The 22,033-nt window shown below is 39.2% G+C and overlaps 3 protein-coding genes and 1 pseudogene across 4 annotated transcripts; all 4 read left to right on the forward strand.

Annotated features, from left to right (window-relative positions):
- Nucleotides 1–8,101: 8,101 nt before the first annotated feature.
- Nucleotides 8,102–10,604, forward strand: LOC112174250 (5'-methylthioadenosine/S-adenosylhomocysteine nucleosidase). The gene is made up of 5 exons (XM_024311985.2): nucleotides 8,102–8,423; nucleotides 8,558–8,625; nucleotides 8,761–8,916; nucleotides 9,360–9,599; nucleotides 10,131–10,604. Exons 1-5 carry the CDS (start codon nucleotides 8,192–8,194, stop codon nucleotides 10,512–10,514), a joined length of 1,080 nt encoding a protein of 359 aa, XP_024167753.1. The 5' UTR covers nucleotides 8,102–8,191; the 3' UTR covers nucleotides 10,515–10,604.
- A 291-nt stretch (nucleotides 10,605–10,895) lies between these two features.
- On the forward strand, nucleotides 10,896–12,750 carry LOC121050059 (annotated as a pseudogene).
- A 55-nt stretch (nucleotides 12,751–12,805) lies between these two features.
- LOC112174248 (aldehyde oxidase GLOX1) lies at nucleotides 12,806–15,063 on the forward strand. The gene is made up of 3 exons (XM_040507685.1): nucleotides 12,806–13,373; nucleotides 13,472–13,632; nucleotides 13,747–15,063. Exons 1-3 carry the CDS (start codon nucleotides 12,942–12,944, stop codon nucleotides 14,915–14,917), a joined length of 1,764 nt encoding a protein of 587 aa, XP_040363619.1. The 5' UTR covers nucleotides 12,806–12,941; the 3' UTR covers nucleotides 14,918–15,063.
- A 2,725-nt stretch (nucleotides 15,064–17,788) lies between these two features.
- On the forward strand, nucleotides 17,789–22,031 carry LOC112170165 (casein kinase 1-like protein 3). 2 transcript variants are annotated; one of them, XM_040508339.1, is made up of 16 exons: nucleotides 17,789–18,072; nucleotides 18,178–18,218; nucleotides 18,492–18,561; nucleotides 18,659–18,807; nucleotides 18,924–19,019; nucleotides 19,147–19,217; nucleotides 19,357–19,418; nucleotides 19,499–19,562; nucleotides 19,763–19,847; nucleotides 20,004–20,130; nucleotides 20,259–20,341; nucleotides 20,485–20,554; nucleotides 20,707–20,837; nucleotides 20,971–21,105; nucleotides 21,194–21,654; nucleotides 21,739–22,031. In XM_040508339.1, exons 1-14 carry the CDS (start codon nucleotides 17,997–17,999, stop codon nucleotides 21,100–21,102), a joined length of 1,257 nt encoding a protein of 418 aa, XP_040364273.1. In that variant the 5' UTR covers nucleotides 17,789–17,996; the 3' UTR covers nucleotides 21,103–21,105; nucleotides 21,194–21,654; nucleotides 21,739–22,031. The 2 variants fall into 2 exon arrangements, with proteins under 2 accessions (XP_040364273.1, XP_024163119.1); XM_024307351.2 differs by having other exon boundaries at nucleotides 17,791–18,072; nucleotides 21,214–21,654.
- The last annotated feature ends 2 nt before the right edge of the window (nucleotides 22,032–22,033 follow it).

The raw sequence follows: 22,033 nt of genomic DNA on the forward strand, positions 1-22,033 counted from the left end.
AGTGCACAAATAACAACATATTTTTTCTTGTTTCCGTTGTTCTTGGATATGTCCAACAACATATTTGCATTTCATTTTGTCGTTGCTTTTTATTTCAGATGACAATTTTCTGTTGTTTGAGTGCACAAGTAACAACATATTTGGATTTAATTTCGTTGTTACTTTCTAATTCAGATGACATATTTGTATTCTTGTTGCGCCACAATTATGTAAATCTGGAAACTACCCAATGCATTCATCAAATATGGAATCCATTCACAAAAATGCCAATATTTGATTAATCTGTTATTGCAGCGTATATACATCCATAATGAAGCTAAGCTTAGTAAACATCAATTCAATAACCCATAGCAATTGGCATGATCAACAAATGGAACTAAAAAAACACTGATATTTCATACTATTGATCACATTTGGTGAAGGCAGATTTAGGTGGTGCATCAGTCTCTTCAATAGCTGGTTTAGACACTTTTTTTTCCACCTCTTTTCATTTGCACTGCCTTCATCCTTAGTGTTGTTGCTCTTTCCATGAAACCTTTTGTTTCTCAACATGAAACTGAACATTCAAGGATTTTCAATAAGAGCTTAGAATCCACTTTCTGTAGGAAAAAAAGAAGATTTAGTCCAGGAAAAACTTCTTTAAGCAAAAGCCCTTTTATGATGATAAAAACAAATCGAGAGTTGCATAAACTAAACCATCTGCGCTGATCAACACACTAAAATAAAATATTTTTGCATAATCTGTAGACCCTTAGTCATTAATGGAATGAACAAACCTTAACAAAATATCAATATGCAGATGATCAAATAAGGTTGGTTGCAGAGTAATGTAACTCAGCTTTTCATTGAGAAATAGAACCTACCATTAAAAAGAAGCACACAACTATTGTTTTGATACAAATCAGACCTTAATAAATCTAACAAAGAACATCATAAGGACTTGTAAAATCTAACAAATACTAGTAAATCAATCAGAGTCCATATAGAATTTAAACAATCTGTGGATTAAATAAATCCATGTATTATAAAAACTCAAATAAATTTTTTTTAAATCTGAATTGAATACACCCCCCCTCCAGTAAGATGGTCCAATCAGACCATGTGATTGGTTTCAAGATTTAAGGGGAATGGCATGGACCCTGCAAATTCGAGAGCTTAATGATTGCATATAGTTCAGCTCAAGCTTAATTTTTGAAGGTATATACTAAATATATGGTATTTTGATGATCATATTTGGTATATATATCTAACAGAGTCTATTTACTATACAGTATTGTATTTTTATGTTTTATGACAAACTCTTGGCTTAATTTTCAATTTGCTATCCTATATTTTATTTTAGCCAATTTGTTACCCTTCAGTCAAATTTGCAGCTCTAGGATTTCAAATTAATCAATTTGTTTTCCTAAATTTCTCAATTCGCCATTTATTACCTTATGTTTCAAAATGGATTAATTTCAGTTTATCCCCCTGAGGTTTGGGGGTGTTATCATTTCACCCCCCAAACTCCCAATTTCACTTTTTTACCCCTGAACTTTCCAATTTTTGTCTTCCTTACCCAATTTCTCATTTTCTGTCCAAATTGGACGTTAAGTCTAACTATTTGACCCATTTTGAGGCTAAAATGGTCATTTCAAGGCAAAAAAACAAAAACCCAAAACAAAAAATAAAAAAACCTCTCTCTCTCTTAGATCTGCATCTCTAAATCTATCTCTCTCTCTCGACACCTCCCTCACGCGCCTCGCCGCCGCCAACTCCTTTGACCCCTCCCCTTCCTTCAAGTCCACCTCCGCCTTCCTCTCCTGCTTCTCCATCTCCAAGTCCTCCGGCCACCATCTCATCACGCTGCCACCTCCAATAGATCCAGCACCCAAATCTGACCCAGGCTCGAGCTTTATTGTCGACATGCATCTCCCACAGCCACCGTACACGACCACCACAGTCGCAACACCACTGCCCCTCTTCGTTCATCGATTTCCGACCATCACCTCGCCACACCGACACCACCTTCAAACTCAGCAAGCCTTAGAGAGAAAATCCCGAACCATAGCCTCAAGCTTCGATGCAGGAAAAAGCTGAACACACATCGCCGAAACCCGAGACTCTGCATGTCGTCGTTTTTCAATTCCTAGCCATGTCTAATTTACACGACCACCATGGATGAAGTCAGCAACTCAAAGAGCATAACCCTCTAACTCCGACCTTCAATTTCGGCAAGAGCTGCTGTACGCGCCGCCGCCGTGCATAGCCGCCGAACTCCCAGACCTTCTTAACTAGGTAATTTTGTCCTCTCCCTTTGGATAACGCCTTGAGTCATTGTGAATCGAAAACCCTAATTCACTACTCTCTTATTGGAATTTGAGGTTTGTGGAATCTGGAAAATTGAAGCTTTGGAGAAGAAATGAGCTACTGGTTCAGTTTCGATTGAAATCGAATAAGGTAAGAATCTCGACTTGTGTTTGGATGAAATATTGGATGAGGGTTTTTCTGTGATGCCCCGGAAATTCGTAATTATTTTCCGAGGATTTTCCGGAATTAATTTTATAACAGTTGGACGATTTCGTGGCTTGTGGACGGAGCGGAAGTGTTTCGGACGAATTTTTATTCGAAAAGTATGGTTTTAGGGGGTTTGAAAAGGTTGACTTTTATACGTTGGGATTCTCCGAAAACTTCCTTCACGAAAGTTGTAGAGCGCGTCGATACGAGTTCGTGGATATGTAGAACGCGAGAATCGGAGTTCGTATGAGAAAGTTATGGCCATTGGAAGGAATTTCCATTTTAGTATAAATAGAAGTTTCCCAAGTTGGAAACTTACTATTTTCATTTCTTCCATTTTCGGAAGTTACTTTCTCTCTCTCTTCTCTCTCGGCTGCTACCTTCAGAATCGAAATAATCCGACTGACCCGACCCGGACCCGGTTGATCCGACCCGACTTTTCCGGCCAACTGCGGCGGTCTCCGGCGACGAAACTTTCCAGATAGGATCGTCTCCTCCGTCTGGTCGTCCCTGTGGTGTCCTCTAGCACCGATTCTCGGTGGTAGCGGCGGTAGAAGGCGGTGCAGGTTGGTGTTTTCGGACCCGGCCGGAAAACACAACTCCGGCGACTTCATGGCTTCAACGATTCCTTGGTTGAGCTCAGAATAGCTTCGCCGATCGATCCTTGGTGGTTGTTTGGATCGATTCACGTGAAACTTCGATCAACTCGGATTGGATCACTGTTCACGGCTTGTGAGGTAGTTTTCGATCCCTTAGGCTTGTTTTCTGACTTCGATCCAGTTATGAAAGTTCACAAGCATGCTTAGATGAAGCTTTTTGATGTTGGGAGTTTTGTGAAATAATGAGTTTTTGGCCGGCGGCGGTGCACCACCGTCTGTGGTGGCGTTCCGGCGGTGTTCCGGCCACTTAAGGAACTGGTTTTGGTATTATATATGTTCTACTCGTTGATACGAGCGTTTTGATATATAATATGCAAATTTTGGAGTTCGTATGGAATTGTTATGATTTTTGCAGTTTCATACCGATCGATTTATTCGATCCTTGAGGATTTGAGCATCCGATCGACTTGTGATTTTGACATATCGATCGTATAAGTGTTCCGGAGACATTGGATGGTCTCGGATGTGGTTTCGCCTCATTTGGCGTCACCTTGGGAATTTTGGTTCGATTTAGGGTTTCGAACGTTATCCCTTGTGATTCGTTGACTGAATGAGAGCTGTAATTCCTTAGGTACGTGACGTAGTACTCCTTGGACGGCTATTTTGTGGATTGGCTGCCTTGTCCTGAATTGAAGACGCAGCGGGAGTTTCGAGGTGAGTAATCTCACAAGGTTCATTAATGAATGGAATACCTGTATCGTTTGGTGAGTAAATCTCACGATATTTGTTATGGGTAGGATCAATATTTGTTATGAGCAGGATCTATATTTGTTATGAGCAGGATCGATATTTGTTATGAGTAGGATCGATATTTGTTATGAGTAGGATCGATATTTGTTATGAGCAGGATCTATATTTGTTATGAACAGGATCGATATTTGTTATGAGTAGGATCGATAATTGTTATGAATAAGGTTGATATTTGTTATGAGTATGATTACCCTATCGTCTTGGAGTTATTAGGTTAACTATGACTATAGTTGGTATTAGTGGTTTTCTGTGTGGGTGGATGACTATGTGTGTCTATATATATATTATGGGGTATATATATATACATATATATTCATGTATTAGTGACTTCGTGGTGAATCTTTGTGATGATTGTCATGAAAAGCTTATGTAGGAATATTTGTGTAATGAATCGATGACATCAGTATGGTGAATCTTTGTGATGATTGTCATGTAAAACTTGTATAGAAATATATGTGTAGCTTGTGTAGGAATATGAGTAGGATGGTTGAAATCTCTGTGATGATTGCTATCTATGTGATGACCAGCGAAATCTCTGTGATGATCGCTATCTATGTGATGACCAGCGAAATCTCTGTGATGATAGCTATCTATGTGATGACCAGCGAAATCTCTGTGATGATCGCTATCTATGTGATGACCAGCGAAATCTCTGTGATGATCGCTATCTATGTGATGATTGGCGATATCTTTGTGAATCTATGTGATGATCCTTGAAATCTAAGTGATGATTAGTAGGATGATGCAAATCTAGGTGATGATCGGTGGAAATCTGTGCGATGATCAGTGTGATGACTGCTCGGTAGCGGAGCTGAATTGTTATTAAGTTAACAAAGATCGAGAGGACTGCTGTGATGGTTGGGGCTACCTACAGACGTCAGAGTGTGGGACTTCGATGGCTACTTTGTCTTGGATTGTTTGACTTAATGTGACCTCCTGAACTAAATTATATGCAGGGGTTACTATGAATTGTTTTGCTTGTTTTGGTATGTGATTGCCTTGATTTCTCCTTGATTGTATTGATTGATGGTTTGATTTACATTAAGAGCCATAACGGTTATGAACTGTACTCTATAGTGAGGATAGGAAGGTGATTCATTGTTCTTCACCTTTGATGTCATGTTGATGACAAAAGCTCCTAGGGGGAAAATGGGAAATGAGTGTGATGTTGAAATTCGCCGTAGTGCGTTAGGATGGCGTTAAACATTTCTTGAGGAAGTCTTGTTTGACCGAAATTTGTGTAATTGGTTTTGAGTTACTCATACGAGCTTCATAAGCTTACCGGGTTTGTTGTGTGGAACCCGGTGCACTATTCAATGGAATGGTGTAGGGGTTAATCCTGCAGGTTGAGGAGATCGTGGCTGAAGCTGAGGTGACTCCTGTGCAGCTTTGTGGTAGGAAGCTATCTTTGTGACTTTACCGTTGATAAGGACTTCCGTTGTATAGTTACTCTGAGCTGCATTTACGTTTTATTTTGTTGTTGACAATTTATTTCGTAAGCATTGTAATATATAACTCTATGGAGCGAGTTTATATTAACTTTGAGGGTTCAGGGCATCAATATCTGTGTAAGTAAAAGGGAAAAAGATTTCCAGGTATTTTGTATTGATGACTGGACGTTCACGCATATATAATTATGGGGTTATATATATCGATTTTCTTGTGTGTGAAATCAGGGGCGTGACATTTTCATTGATTGTGTATTGTTTGCTAGGAATTCAGATGATTAATGGTTGTGGATTTCTGCGTTTTTGGAGTGTTGGAAAAGAGAGAAACTGTTGTTTCAGCCCAAATGATTTTAGAAATTGGTAAGGGTATTCTGCAATTTCTATTTTAGATACAAAAACATTGGTGATGGGTTGATTGTTGAGCTTATACTGTCTGCTAGTGATTCGAAAGATTGGTGAGGATGGGGCACAACTATGTGGGATCGAGTTACGGTTTGGAAAAGTAGGAGAGGGGGAGTTGGGAGTTGACGGAGGACTTGGAGATGGAGAAGTAGGAGAGGAAGGCGGAGGTAGACTCGAAGGAAGGGGAGGGGTCGGAGGAGTTGGCTGCGGCGAGGTGTCGAGAGAGAGAGAGAGAGATAGATTTGGAGATGCAGATCTGAGAGAGAGAGAGAGAGATGAGAGAGAGAGGTTTTTTTATTTTTTTGTTTTGGGTTTTTGTTTTTTTGCCTTGAAATGACCATTTTAGCCCCAAAAGGAGTCAAATAGTTATACTTAACGTCCAATTTGGAAGGAAAATGAGAAATTGGGCACGGAAGACAAAAATTGGAAAGTTCAGGGGGTAAAAAAGTGAAATTGAGAGTTTGGGGGGTGAAATGATGACACCCCCAAACCTCAGGGGGGTAAACTGAAATTAATCCTTTCAAAATTTAGCAATATTTGGATGGATGAATGGACAAATTAAAACAAATTATTATGAAAAATGGCAAAATACTGTTTAGTCCTTGAAGTATACCTTTGTCCTTGTTTCACTCCCTGCTTTTCTAATTTAATCTGAAAAGTCAATGAGGTCACAATTTCATGTCTAATAAGTCCTCGCCGTCTAAATGCTTCGTTAACTGGCTGACGTGGCAGATCAGTAGACGCCAACTCAGCGCCACGTAAGCATGGTGGATGTTAAAATGTCGAAAATAACCCTAGCCTCCCCTTTTAATTTTTTTAATTTTTTCTTTTTTGTTCTTTGCTGCAATCTTTTCTTCCTCTTGTTCCTTTACCCAAACACGGGCCTCATCATCCTAGCTCTTCTTCTTCCTCTCATCAAATCCAACCTCAAAGCTAAAGAAGACAAACAAAGCCACTCCGTGAGACCAAAACCAAGGAGAACCCAGTCTTTGCCTCATGTTTTGGCTTTCATTCCCGAGCAAGTGCGCCACCTCCACGCTACTCACTCATTGGAGTTCCTCGACCTCCGATTCATCGACATTGTTGGGCTTCTCAAAGAATCGAGCTTTGGTTCAGATCTCGTGATCAGAGTTTGGCCACAGAGGCAGAGCTTCAATGACCACGACTTCGGTTCGGTTCCATCCAAATGGGAGATGAACCAGACTACGGAATCTGACGGTGATGGCGGCGACGCTGCATGCGGTTGCGATTTTGCTGAAGCAGGCTGAGGATTGGGATAGGTAACTCAATCTCAGTGCTTCGGATTGATTGTTTTCTAGTAATTTTGGGTTTCAAAGAAAGAATTTGGGTTAATTTGAGGTGGAATTTGGTTTTTGATGAACTTGGAAATACCCAGATGTTGGATATGTTGGTGTGATTGATTATGCAGGTGTAGTTCTTGGAATTTGTTGATATATAATCGCAATGGAATTGTTGGTTGAGCTCAGTGGTGGTTGTGGTAGTTTTGGTGGTGGTGAAGGTAAGGATCTGAGGGATTAGAAATGAGGATTGAAAGGCAGTGGCTTGGAGAAGTGGGTCTGGGAATGGTTGTGGTGGAGGTTGAGGGTGGTCGGATTGGGGATAGTGACAAATGGAGTCGGAGGTGGTGCAGCAGCAGGTGGTGGTGAGAAGGTGGTTTTGGAGATGGTGACTGTGAAACTGCTCTCAGAGACTTTGTTCCTATTCAAGTTTTGGTGGTGCAGCAACAGAGGGAATTCGAGTTTGAGTTATTTGAGTAAGAGAGGAGGGAGAGAGGTTGGTTGATTCAGTTTCAGACGAGGCAACGAGGGGTTGGGCTCGGAGAGAGAGCTTGGTGGTGGTTATGGTGGTTTGGGTGTGAAGAAGAAGAAGGGTTATTTTGGACAATTTACAGGTTGCATGGCCTGCAAATGCTGAGGTGGTTTGGCTTGGAGTGCCACATCAGCAACATAACAGTCCAACTTGACGGAATTTAGACGGCGAAGACTTATTAGACACGAAATTGAGACCTCATGGATTGTTCAGATTAAATTAAAAAAGCAGGGACTGAAACGAGGACGAAGACATTAGGGATTAAACAGTATTTTATCCTATGAAAAATTAAGGTAACAAATTGACTAATTATGAAAATCTAGGATAGCAAGTTTCTATCAATAAAACCTAGAACCTAGCAGATTGATTATGAAGCTAAATTTCTTTTATCAAACCGCGCACGCTTTCATCCCTAGAGCCAAGTTTAGGGCAGCAGTGTATGGAGAGGCATTTGTTAATTTTTAAAGGGAATTCCAGATACTCATATTTTCAAACCCTATTACCTCCCAACATGGCCTAGTGGGTGTAGCTACTTTTGCAGTTGAATATATAAGTAGATCTGGTTCTTGGTGTCTTCTACTTTCGCTCTCTTCCTGGAAAATCACGATGGGAAGTTCAGCAGTAGTAGGTTGGACTCTTCTTTATGCTATCTTGGCTCTTATCTCAACCCAACAAGACTACTCAAATGCTGCCTTGTTGCCGGAGACACTCAAGTTAATCGAAGCGGCCAACGCCGATGGACCTTATTTAGGGTTGGTCATTCCAAACACTTACGAATTGAACCCTCTTCTTCGATCTCCAAACTTCACCTCAACTGACTTGATCATTGACTTTTCTGGTAAACATATATATATATATATATATATATATATATATATACACACACACACACTGCTGTGTTAGAAGTTCAATTACCATCTCACGAAACCTAGTACGTAGTTGACCTCATATATGTGTTTCTTATCTTTCAAGGAAGAAGATTCAGGTTTGGAACCATTGCTACAAAGAAAGTCATATTAGTTCTGACAGGACTGGGAATGGTATATATATCTGATTCCCTTCTATCAATTTTCTTTAATTGGTTTCTTCACTCATTTCATCCCGGTTCTTCTTCTTCATCTTTTTCTTCCCTTTTTATTCTGTGTGGATCCTGTTAGCCACTTATCCTTTTGTAGATTAATGCAGGAATAACCACTCAGCTTTTACTAAGCATGTTCAGTGTAGAAGGAGTGGTGCATTATGGCACAGCTGGCAATGCGAATCCAACCTTCAACCTTGCAGATGTGGTCATTCCTCAGTATTGGTCCCATACTGCTCTTTGGACCTGGCAAGTAAGTAGCTAGTTTTAAATTGAATCCCAACATAGAAGTTCGGTAATTTAGCACAACCATCATAATTTTACTACTAACTGGGTCAGCACTGATAGTCTGATATTGTATATGCTGCTTTCATAGTAATTACTTTTGGGTTCAACATAGAATAATAGATTACCATAAGTACTTCAATCAAATCGGTCTCTGACCAAAAAAAAATAAATTAAATCGATCTATATAATCTGTATAGATTATAGAACATCATATTCATTATTTACACTGACAATACACACTATCCATGGCTAGCAAACAAGATGAGATTATGAATTTAGTTTAATACTACTGGAATATTATATATTGTATCTCGATAGATTCATGGATATAAGCACATGCACGTTTTGGTTTTTGTACCTACCGTTATATAATACATGGTACGTTGTCCTCTTTTTCAAATGGTGCAGAGATATGGACATGGGCCTGAAGATGATTTGCCTCTAAATTCAATGAGAGATATTGGGTGCTTGAACCTTGCAAGTTACACAGTGAATGTGACAGATGGGAGCTCATATGATAACTTGTTGAACAATATTTGGTATCAGTCAGAGGAAGTCTTTCCCATTGATGGAACTCCAGAACAAAGAGAGTTTACCTTTTGGGTCCCTGTTCATCCCTTCTACTATGAAATCTCCAAAAATCTGGAGGTAAACGATTTTCTGTTAGCTTGTGTTTTTACTTCCTCGATCCAGTCCTAGCTAGCTATGATTTATAAATCCAATATATGGTTCGCATTTGATCCTATAGATATGTACCAAGTGTTTTGAATTCATGTTTCACACACTTTTACAATGGCATTTCCACATGGAATCCTTCAGAATGAGAACAATGTATGTGTTTGGTTGAGCGCCTTAATGGGGTAACGAAGATTTTAAGATCGAAGAGCAGGAATGAGCCTTTTAAAGCTTGTTTTGAGAGTTTATTCACATTGTTGCCTCTAAGAAATTTTTTTAGAATAATCACCGAAGAAATTCCTTATATATTTATACATCAATCTGGCTAGGAGTAAAAGTATAGCAAAACTAAGTAGAGATTTGGATCAAGTTAGGATTAGGGCAATCAAAAAACGCTAGTTAGTCTAATGAATAGTTTAATATTCTTTTAACTAGAACATGCTTATTATGAACTTATATATATATATATATATATATATATATATATGCATCTACGGTTTTCAGGATCTGAAACTAGAAGGTTGCCTAAACTCAACATCATGTTTGTCACATACACCAAAAGTGGCAAGAGTTCAGAGGGGAACAAGTGCAAGCATTTACCTAGACAATGCTGCTTACCGTGACTTCATATATGATAAGTTCAACATAACTCCGGTGGACATGGAAAGTGCTTCTGTTGCTTTGATATGCCTTCAGCAAAGGGTGCCCTTCATAGCCATCCGGGCTCTCTCTGACTTGGCCGGCGGTGGCTCTGCGGATTCCAATGAGGCTGACACATTCAATACTCTCGCTTCCCATAATTCAGCCACAGTTGTTGTTGAATTTATCAAACAGTTAGCAGCTGCTAGTTGTGCATCTATTATGTGTCCTAGTGATGATGTTTACTAAAAGGGGGCGTTGCCCATTTTGCAATTTGTCATAGGGGGATTTTGTAATTAATTTAAATTACTTGGGGGGGGCTACTTTGTCAATTTAGTGACTATAACATCAATATTATCGGCCACCAAATGGAGGTGGCATCAGTACTTTCTTGTTTCCTTCTGCATTATTTCAAATGAAAGAAGGTCAATCATCATTGTAAAGATGACAATGCCATTACGCAATTTGATAGAGCTTTAAAGACCTAGCAGATTGCAATATATGCCTTATCTTCATGCTTTCCCTTTATTTTCCTGATATAATCTTCTCTGATCTTCATCTCTCTCCCTAATCTGCAGAAAAAAAATGAGAATTTCAGTAGTAGCTTGGCCTTGCGTAGCTGTTTACGCTATGATCATCAGCTTGATGCTTAAACACACAAATGATGCATTGTCTGCAGATACGCAGAAGTTGATCGACCAGGCCAACAAGAGTGGCCCTTACTTGGGCTTGGTAATTCTGAATTCTTTCGAACTGGACCCTCTTCTTCAATCTCCAAACTTCACTTCAACAAACTTGATCATAGATTTTTCCGGTAAACATACAGAAACCCACTATGAATTTGACTTTCACTGCTTCAAAATCATTCCTTTTACTTTATTTATAGTATGTTTTTCATTTTCTGGGTTTAATTCAAGGAAGGAGATTTCGGTTTGGAACCATTACTGAAAAGAAAGTCATCTTAGTCATGACAGGAGTTTCCAGTCCATGGTAGCTATATATATGGAAATTATAAATCTCTTTCAAGTTTCTCAATGTTTCTTGTTTCTTTCTGCTCTTTTCATTTCTGTTATTTAAGATTAATGCAAGAATAACTACTCAGCTTTTGTTTAGTTTGTTTGATATAAAAGGAGTGGTTCACTACGGCATATCTGGCATTGCAAACCCATCCTTTAACATTGCAGATGTGCTCATTCCTTAGTATTAGTCCCATAGAGCTCTTTGGAATTGGCAGGTATACATCTAGCTCTATCTATAGTTGATTTCACTAGCTAATTAGTATCACGTACTAATCACTAGAGACAATAACCCAGCAAAGCTACCTACATAAATGTCTATATGCATATATTGTGAAAACCACACATGTTAATCAATGGTGGAGGCAAGAATGCCTCAAAAACACTGCGGCAGTTTCAACTTTCGAGCATAAATTGCTTCTTGTTCATCTACTTACTATCAAGCAATGTTTAATCCATCGTTCATGGCATGATGCAGAGATATGGAAACGGGCCTCAAGATGAACTACTCTTGAATCACAAGGAGACTACACGAGAAATTGGCTATTTCAAATTATACAGTGAATGTGACAGGTGGCAGCTCATTTGATAATCTCTTATACAACATTTGGTATCAACCTGAAGAAGTCTTCCCTATTGATGGAACTCCAGAACAAAGACAGCATGCCTTCTGGGTTGCTGTTGATCCCTTCTACTGTAAAATCTCCAAAAAGCTTGAGTTGATCAGCCTGCTTAGTATATACGATACATGAATTAAGGCTATATAATTATGCACATATGTACATGGTTTTTAGGATTTGAAGCTTGAGAGTTGCCTAAACTCAACAACATGTTTGCCCCATACCCCAAAATTAAGTGGCTTTAGTAGAAAGGGGAACAAGTGCCACATTTTCCTGTCTAATGCTGCTTCCGTAGCTTCTTATATGATAAGTTCAACATAAGCCCTTTGGACATGGAAAGCGCGCTTCTGTTGCCTTGATATGTCTTCTTCAAAGGGTGCCTTTCATTGTAATCAGGGCTCTCTCTTCTGGTCTAACTGGTGGTGGCTCCGATGATCACACTGAAGCTGGCAAGTTCATTAGCCTTGCTTCGAAAAATTCAGTTACAGCTGTTGTGGAATTTATCAAACAGCTATCACTTTATTAGATGCTAATTACACATTGAACCACCATCTATATATCTTCCTCGTGTTTCTATGCCTTTCTTTGTTTCTACTTTGAGAGATGCCGATTGTTATGAAACTAGTAGGGTACCAGGGTTTAACTCTTGGATTTTGAAATTTAGGTACATCATCCTCAATCAAAAATTACACAACACAACACATTTAAAACTTATACCTGTTTCTGTCCTATTAAGGACACAGACAATTTGTCATAATCCATAACATCAACCTTGTTTTTATGATTCATTTATAGATTGATTAATATGTCAAAATCCAGTTGACACGTTTTTTGGATTGACAAATCCAACTACTACGACAATAAAACCCAAGACTTCTCCGAAACAGAGCCAACTGAACACTAATTTGGTGCTTGGTCTAACAGACTAACAACCATCCAAAATTTCCTTCAAATCTGGAGCAAATAGAGACCATAAAAAGAGTACCTAGAAGTAACAGATACCAAGGTAAAGATCCATTTTATCCACTCTCTCTCATATTATGTCCATCTTGCTCAAATCCCTTGCTCCTCTCTCCCTCTTCTTCTTCTTCTTCTTCTTCTTCTTTACTTTTGGGAATTCTAGGCTTCCAAAAATCCCGCTTATACTTTTTTTCAATGGAGGAGAATATGAATATTACAAAGCCGTACACAATCCAAATGAAGCGATCAAACATGAGAAAGAGTATAGAGGTAGGTGGGAATTGGTTTCAGAGAATTCAGGTGTATCAGCCATGCACATAATCATAATGCCTAACAGTAATAAGGCCATTATGTTTGATGCTGCTGGTTTTGGCCCATCTGAGATCTCATTGCCCGCCGGAGATTGTCGTCGGGTTTTGGACAGCAGACAGGAAGTTGAAGTTTATGAATTGGATTGCTGGGCTCATGCTGTGGAATTTGACATTGACACTGCAGCTATTAGGCCACTTAAGGTAGGGTATTACTAATTTGGATTGTTTCATTGATGCTGTGGAGATTTCTATATTTTGGTAATATTGGACTTACTTTTTCCATTGTTAGCTAAAATCAGATTTTAACAGATACTTGGTGCTCTTCTGGGGGGTTATCAGCTAATGGAACACTTGTGCAAACTGGTGGATGGGATGAAGGAGGAAGGTCTGTGAGATACTTCAATGGATGCAGTAGTTGCGATTGGGAGGAGTACCCCATATCACTTTCCGGCTTAAGATGGTACTAACCTCTTAGCACACGCTCTAATCCAGTCGCTCATAAGTCGCATACATGTACGAGACAAACGTTATTAATCTCTTGTATTCTCTAATATTAATTTTATTTTGTATTCAGGTTTTCTACCCAACATATTTTGCCAAATGGGGAATTCATAGTGGTTGGAGGCCGCCGGATGTTCAATTACGAGTATGTCCCTAAGGCGGGAAGTTTCAATAAAATAACCTACGCTTTATCATTTCTCCAAGAGACGAGTGACCCTGTAGAGAACAATCTCTACCCCTTTGTCTTCCTCTCCACAGATGGCAACCTCCTCATTTTCGCTAACAATCGATCGATTTTGCTTAACCCAACCACTAATAAAGTCGTACGCGAACTCCCCGTCCTTGATGGTGGGTCTCGTAACTACCCTGCCTCCGGGATGGCGGCATTGCTACCTATAAAGCTCAATGACCCGAACCCGAATGTAATCCGAGCTGAAATTCTGGTCTGCGGTGGAGCGGATCCGAGAGCGGGAAAGTTCGCTGAAAAGGGTATATACGTAACTGCACTACAAGATTGCGGAAGGATTGATATAACCAACCCAAAAGCCACGTGGCGAAAGGAGATGATGCCAACGCCAAGGATCATGGGAGATATGGTGATCCTTCCCACAGATGATATCCTTATGATTAATGGAGCCAAAGAGGGCACAGCCGGGTTGAATTTTGCGGAGGATCCGAATGTTACTCCAGTAATTTATAAACCAGATAACCCAATAACCCGACGGTTCATGGAGCTAAAGGAAACAAAAATACCAAGAATGTACGGTTCAACCTCTACATTATTGCCAGATGGAGCAGTTTTAGTGGCTGGGAGCAATCCAAACTACTATTACAATTTCACCGGGGTGAAATATCCAACAGAGCTTCGGGTCGAGAAGTTTTACCCGCCATATTTCGACCCGGAACGGGTGTCGGACCGCGCTGTAATAATATCCAATTACATGGGTGGAATGGTAAATTACAAGCAAAATTTTGTGATTGAGTTCCAAGTGAAGAAAGCTAGGGTGGATCTGTTAGATTTGAAGGTAACAATGTATGCACCACCATTCACAACGCATGGTTTTTCGATGGGACAAAGACTTCTGGTATTGGCCATAACAGAGTTGAAAATTGTGGAATCGGAATTGTTCCAAGTGGAGGTTGCGGCGCCACCAACGGCTGAGATTGCTCCGCCGGGCTTCTACTTGGTTTTTGTTGTGAACGTTGCTGTTCCTAGTTCAGGGGTATGGCTCCAAATTGCATAGATGATATTCTCATTTTGATTTTTACCTTTGTTTTGTTTGCTGTATGTTATACATGTTAGTTAGAACTTGTATTGTTTTGGATATAACTAGGTAAGCAAAACAAACATTATATTATACGGTTTAAGATTTTTGATAATTTTTCATTATTAAAATTATCCCCACACTAACAAAGCTAGCTTGAATCTCCATTCGTCAATGCACTCAATTTTGATACTTGAAGATATTCCTTAACTCAGTGTCAAATAAACCCATAGGGTGTAAACTAATATATAAAATAAAAGACTAATTAAATTTTCTCCTTAGGGCAAGGAGAACTCATGGGTATGACACCTTAGAGGTTCTGGATTAGCACCCTTCTTCACCCAAAAAAAGGATTTTTATTTTTGGCTCCCAATGGCCACCCATGCTTCTTCTTTGCGTCCTTACTTCCAGTCTCCTCCCCCTTAGCTGGCACCATATATTGTGCCTTTTGGAGTCTCCACCAAGTTCAGAGATGTAGCATAAAATTTAGTAGTAAATTCTGGTACCTTAACTTTCTTACGAGGCATGAACAACCTCTCCCCTCATTCCACAACTCTCCTAGCGCAGCCTTCAACTTCTTGGGCAACACATAAGAGGAAGGTGCTCTGTCCCTTTTAAGATTAGAATTACTATGTGTCTATGTAGACACTTTTTCAGTTATTTATTCTACAATTAGTAATCTTAAAAAGTTTTTTTTAATTGTTTTATTAAAAAAATAATGAGGTAATCTTGAATTTAATATAATAAAAAGTAGGAGATGGCTAGACCTTAATCTTCTATTAGCTTTTTATTGCCACTTGGTTTGATTTTAACTTATATTTTATATTTAAATCCTATGCTCTTAACTAAATTTTCAACCCCCCTAGGTTAATGGCAGTGAGAGCTCTGCCGCAAGTAAACCCTAGCCGCCCTGGCTTGGGTATTCAAAGATGCTTTGAAGCGTCGACGTCATCACTGGTCGGAGCCTGCTTCGCCTGAATTCAATGTCGAGATCTCTTGACGACTTTCTTTTGGGTCCTCTGTCTTCGATTTCCTTCTGCATTTGGGGATGCTAATCCTGCAACTGTGAATCATACACAAGATCGATCGCAACTGGATTGGGGGATTCGACCAAGGGTTCGGAATAAGACGACCCTTGATCACCTGCGATTGGGTCGTCTTCTGGCGACGACAACCGTGGAGCGCGGCAGTGCCAGTTTGATTGGGTTCATTTGGAATCCCACTTGGAGTGCGGCGGTGCCGGGTTGGCTTCTGATGGGGGCGGTGCTGGGTTATGCATACCTCACCTTGTCATTGTTTCCCGTTGCAGTGAATATAGTCTGCTGGCTATGGTGGAACATATGTGCGGTGAATCGAGGCAATGACACCAAGGACCCGATTAGGCTCTGGGTGCCCAAATTATTTTGGGTGGCTATGCAGGTGGGTTGTCTTTGGACCCTAGTTCAAACCCAGATCTGGGTGACGTCGATGGTAGGAGTTCTCTCCTTGTGGTGGATGTCTGATCGACCAAAGTTAATGGTGGCGCTGTCGTCATGGTGGTCTCCAGCAGAGAAGCTACTTTTGGGCCTTAAGCTTGTTGGGCCTCCATCTGGCTTGGGTGCCCTAGTCAGCTTTGGACTTTTGTTGGGGTCCAGAATGTCTAGTGGGGGCTTTTAGCCTTGATGGGCTGCTGGTTCAGTTTGAAGCATGGAAGATAGATTCTGGGCCTGGCCTTTTTAGGTTCAGAACGACTGGTGGGTTTTTATTCCCACCCTCTAGTTAGTTTTTCTTTTAAACTTGCGTATTACTATGCGTACTGTGTCATAGTTAATAGGCTCACTTTGAATAAGTGAGCATGAAATGTCAAATGAATGGTCCTATCTTATGTATCATCGTGGTGTCTACTGCATCACAACTTCTTGTTTATCTGTACATGGTAGCGGAAGGATATGTAATGGTCATTCTGGCCTTACCCTACATTAATGAAATCTCTATAATGTTCATTGTCAAAAACTTATCTATACAATTATTAAGAGAAGAGGCTTTGTTAGCCAAAATTAAAAATTTTGACAGATTTAACCTTGAAAGATTAAAAAACTTTAAGAATAAATTAAATCATAAGGATAAATAGGACAATTATAAAATAGATTTTTATTATAAAAATTAAAAAGAAATGATTCCATAACGCCCACTTTTCTCTCCAACTATTTTCTCTCTGCAACAACTACCGGTGAATCTATTTCTTCTGCAACAACTATCCGTAAATCTATTTCTTCTGCAACAACTACCCATTAGTATATATGCAGAGCATGTGATTGCAGACTAGTATTTTGTATTTATTCTACATTTCTACTACTATTAATATAATAAATGGAACCGAGTGTGGGGCTGAGCTTTCCAGCTAGGCAGGGTTCCAATCCCCTTTAAAAAAAAAAAAACTTACATTTCGACACATTGATTTTATCATTCAAGAATCATAAATCCGTGATCTTAAATTAAATGTACATTCAAATCGTACGGACTACGTACAAATATTTTGCAAAACTGAAAAAAAAAAACCTATAATAATATAAAATCCAATTTGATAAAAAAAAAAAAAAAACTATAGAATCCAAATTCCCCGGATCTTCTTTGGCCGGGGCCCAGGGCCCAGGGACCTTTTACATGACTTTGAAATTTTACCGCCATCCCTAAACTATAATTCCAACAACCGACCTTCAAACCTAAAATTTTCTCGGAGGGGCTTCCAACACTTCGGGGGAATTCAAAAACCACCCATACATTTCCCTCGTCTCCCTCTTCCGCCCCCGATCTAGGATCCCAAATTACCAAACTGCCCTCACTCTTTTCCACTTTCGCTTTTTAGATCCCTCGTCTCCCTCTTCCGTAGCCGCCATCCAAGTCGTCTTCCTCCTTCGTTTTCCTCTTCCCTGAAAAAGTCTCCCAATCTCAGAACTCAAATCCAAAATCCGAATCGGTCTCTTTCGATTTTCGATCCGAACCTCCGGAATTCGAATCGCCGTCGCGCGCTTTCCCCTAGAATTTGAATCCGGTTGCAGAGAGATTAGGGCTTCTTTTTATGGAGAGGATTATCGGAGGAAAGTTTAAGCTAGGTCGCAAAATTGGGAGCGGTTCTTTTGGTGAAATATACCTCGGTATGTTTCAGATCTTCTTCCTCTTTCGAATCATCCTAATTATCGTCTTTGATTATCATCTCGGTGCTGATTAGTTTTTTTTTTTCGCCGTGGTGTTTGTTTCAGCTACTCATATGGAGACTGGAGAGACCTTGGCGGCCAAGATTGTAAGTCTTGATTGATTCGTCGTCGTTTCGAGTGATTAGGATGATTTGTAGGGATAATTGTCTGCATGGATTGTGAATTGATGGCATTCGAGCTGATTCGTTGTGGCTCGTATGGTTTTTGATGAAATTTCATGTTAGAATAAGGCTCTCGACGATTTTGGTATCTTAATGTTATTGAAGAAACTGGTCTATGTGTGTATGAGCTTAACGGTGTAATTGATTCGTTGATTTTGATTTTGATTTTGATTTTGATTTTGATTTTGATTTTGGCAGGAAAGTAACAAGACGAAGCATTTACAGCTTATGTATGAGGCCAAGCTGTATAAAGTTCTACAGGGAGGAAGTAAGTTTTGTTTTGAACCTACTTGCTCTTGCATGCTATTATCACCGTGAATCTTGGTTTTAACCGTAAGTAATTGTTTGATTTGGTGTCATTTCAGGCGGCATTGCAAGCATGAAGTGGGCGGGGTTTGATCATGATGATAACGTTGTTATCATAGACTTGTTGGGGCCGAGTCTTGAAGACTTATTTGTATACTGTGGGAGGAAGTTTTCACTGAAAACAGTCTTAATGCTGGCCGAACAGATGGTAAATTCGCAAGTTATTTTTGACTTTCTTTAGATACTTAGATAGATTATCTAACTGGTAAGGGTTAGATTGTTTACCTGCTGCTAATGTTTTCTCTTCCTGCCTTTCTATTGCAGATTACAAGAATAGAGTATGTGCATTCGAAAGGGTTTTTGCATAGAGACATCAAACCAGACAATTATCTCATGGGTCTTGGCAGGAAAGCAAATCAGGTAATTAGGATGTTTCTCTTTAACAACTAACTTTCAGGAGCTTTTAAGAATATCTGTGGTTTATCAGTTCTTTATTTGTTTGTTTTTTTTTTGTTTTTTTAATTATTGTTGAAAACTCACTCATCAGGTTTACATCATTGACTTTGGACTTGCGAAAAGATATCGGGACCCAACTACAAATCGGCACATTCCATACAGGTACAATTTAAGACATGGGTTCATGCATAAATTCTGGTGGTTGTTTGGCATTCAAGTCTGTTATACTAAATGTAGACAAGTCTGTTCAATTCCTGGTTTATTGCCTAACTGTATCTATTTTTCTGGATAACTCATACAGAGAAAACAAAAGCTTAACAGGAACTGCACGATATGCTAGTTGCAATACCCATTTGGGAATTGGTAAGTAGAGAGGTGTTGTTTAACTCTGTTGTAAATGCTTGGCTGTCTGTATCCTCACCTTTGTCGTTTCATTGTTTTAGATCAGAGTCGTCGGGATGATTTGGAGTCACTTGGCTATGTTCTTCTGTACTTCTTAAGAGGAAGGTATGCCGTGAATTCATTACCACATGTCAGCAGATAATTCTTCAATTGAAAGATTTCCTCTGGAGTTCCAGTTAGGGTTTCTTCTTGGTGTAACTTGTATTGTTTATTACAAATTGTAATTTTGATGATCAACATCATTTGCACAATGCTTTGATCATACAGCTGAGTATCCTTGCTGACTGATTGATTTCTATGTTTAGCCTTCCTTGGCAGGGTCTAAAAGCTGCAACGAAGAAGCAAAAATATGATAAGATTTGTGAGAAGAAGTTATCAACTCCCATTGAGGTATGTGTTCTGTAGATTAGGTCGCTGGTGTTTGGAGGTAGTGGGTTTCTAATTTCTTTTTATTCGAGAAAAAGGATATTGTTACAATGGTAAATGTGAAAGCTTTATGTTATCATTTGAAGTCGAAAAATGAACTGTTGTCACATCTGTTTTCAGGTGCTATGTAAGGCGCATCCTGTGGAGTTTGCATCCTACTTCCACTATTGCCATTCCTTAACATTTGATCAACGTCCGGATTACTCATTCTTGAAGCGTCTGTTTCGTGACTTATTCACCCGCGAAGGTATGATATCATTTCATCATCATGACAGAATTTGTTTAGTCACTAACATAGAATTATTAATTGTACCTTTCAAGGTGTATCCTAACTGATTGTCTGTGTTTATTGGTGTTTATTCCCACATTTTACAGGATTTGAGTTTGATTATGTATTTGACTGGACAATCCTAAAGTACCAGCAGGCGCAACAGACAAGGGCTCATGGTCAATCAGCTGTTAGTATTTGCATAAGCCTTTTTCTTTTTTTTTTAACTATTTCCTTTTGATTGATTCTGAGGATTGCTCTTCTTCCAGCTGTGTTCGGTTACTTGCATTAGATTTTTGATATTGTTTCTTCTGACCGTCTTATAATTTGCAGCCAGCTGTAGCGACAAATGGTCAAGTAGTGACTAGCAGTCGAGCAGTGCCTATGGATGTGAGGAATCAGGGTAAGTTCTGGTTTTGACTTCATATCCAGGATGATTAGTGACCTAAGCCTTGATGAGATTTGTGTTTTACAGCATTGGGAAAGCCTTTGACATGTTGGTGTTGGATTTACCAAATTTTTCTTGGGCCTAAGGTTTCATTTGTGGATTTACAGGAGTTGATGATGTTTCTAGACAAGCTCAGCCTCGAGAACATAAAAGATCAAGTCATCTTGTTCATATTCATAGGCCATTTAGATCATCTGCAGTCCAGAATTTGAGTGCTATTAACTCTATTGAAAAACATGTATGGAACTTGTAATGTAAATCATATTATTGTCTTTTGCGTATTTATCTCATCTCCATTTCATGAAGTATCCATTCCTGTTGCACATTGTCCTGTGTTGTAAATCATTGTTATTCTTTCGTGATTGTTGCAGAATACGGGCAATGCTCTCAAAAGAAATTTACCAAAACCTGAGGGGCCAGCTGAAATTGCTAATGTAGGTCGCCAACACGGTGCTTCAAGCAGTTGGATGCCATCTCTAAATCGAACTTCTCAAGCAAAGTAATAGGTATGGAGTATTTTATTGTATGAAATTATATTATTAATCTGTATTAAATGAGAGAAATTACTCAAAATCTGCATATTAACCTCTTCAGCCTTGGTTTTCTCTCTTCAGCTACAGATGTAAAAGAATTTACTCGGAGCATGCATCTTGCTGTAGCAAATGTAATGAAGTTTGGATTGTTTGCTTGGCATATGATATACCTGAAAAATGTGTCTGGTAAAACATGACCACACTGGATGCAATAGGACTTGTCTACAAAGCTTGGAGTTTTCATGTGCATAGGTGGAAAGGATTGGCCGAGCCCATTTAATGTTGTGTGGATGACGTGTAAAGTTTGTTTACCATTTTAGTTTGATAAAGATCATAATTTTTTTTACAATATAGTTTGGTGACCATGTATCTTATTTAATTCAGGATTGAGTTGCTTTCTGTTCTAATTGCTGTAACTTTTTGGGATGAAAGCCCTGGATGTTCATCTGGATGAAGTTTCAAGTTTGAACCTTAAGTACCCAGGTCCTTCAGAATCTGGAAAAGTGTAAACTAGTATTTCAGGTATAAGTTCTCATGGAGTTTCCATAGAAACCATAATTATTTGATATCTGCTTGTATTATTAACATTACTTTTCTTTGCTTCAGATCTTGATAGGAGATGGGTTATAAAGGATGAAAGGAAGGAACTTCATTGGAACTGTCAATTCAAGAGGGTATTATAGATATATATATCCTTCCTTCTATATTGATCTTTAAATTCTTCCAGCTTTGTATCTATAGGCCATTACTTGAAGCAGGGCCTAACTAGGTGATATCTTCATGTTCATTAGACTTTTCAGCCCAAGTTGAGGAAAACCTCATTTGCCCGATTCCCTAATTCCCGGCCAGAAATTATGTGTTACATTTACCCACAGCGTATATAAAATTTACTTATTTTCTC

Source organism: Rosa chinensis, chromosome 6 (assembly GCF_002994745.2).
Source record: "Rosa chinensis cultivar Old Blush chromosome 6, RchiOBHm-V2, whole genome shotgun sequence".
NCBI lineage: Eukaryota > Viridiplantae > Streptophyta > Magnoliopsida > Rosales > Rosaceae > Rosa > Rosa chinensis.

Excerpts from the sequence above, each read along its gene's own strand:
- LOC112174248 (XM_040507685.1), top strand. The coding sequence starts at position 12,942 with ATGTCCATCTTGCTCAAATCCCTTGCTCCTCTCTCCCTCTTCTTCTTC. Across the intron at positions 13,374-13,471 it reads CAGCTATTAGGCCACTTAAG|ATTTTAACAGATACTTGGTG; the intron begins GTAGGGTATTAC and ends AGCTAAAATCAG. Across the intron at positions 13,633-13,746 it reads TCACTTTCCGGCTTAAGATG|GTTTTCTACCCAACATATTT; the intron begins GTACTAACCTCT and ends TTTTGTATTCAG.
- LOC112170165 (XM_040508339.1), top strand. The coding sequence starts at position 17,997 with ATGGAGAGGATTATCGGAGGAAAGTTTAAGCTAGGTCGCAAAATTGGG. Across the intron at positions 18,562-18,658 it reads TAAAGTTCTACAGGGAGGAA|GCGGCATTGCAAGCATGAAG; the intron begins GTAAGTTTTGTT and ends GTGTCATTTCAG. Across the intron at positions 19,848-20,003 it reads AGTTATCAACTCCCATTGAG|GTGCTATGTAAGGCGCATCC; the intron begins GTATGTGTTCTG and ends ATCTGTTTTCAG.
- LOC112174250 (XM_024311985.2), top strand. The coding sequence starts at position 8,192 with ATGGGAAGTTCAGCAGTAGTAGGTTGGACTCTTCTTTATGCTATCTTG. Across the intron at positions 8,917-9,359 it reads CTGCTCTTTGGACCTGGCAA|AGATATGGACATGGGCCTGA; the intron begins GTAAGTAGCTAG and ends CAAATGGTGCAG. Across the intron at positions 9,600-10,130 it reads AAATCTCCAAAAATCTGGAG|GATCTGAAACTAGAAGGTTG; the intron begins GTAAACGATTTT and ends TACGGTTTTCAG.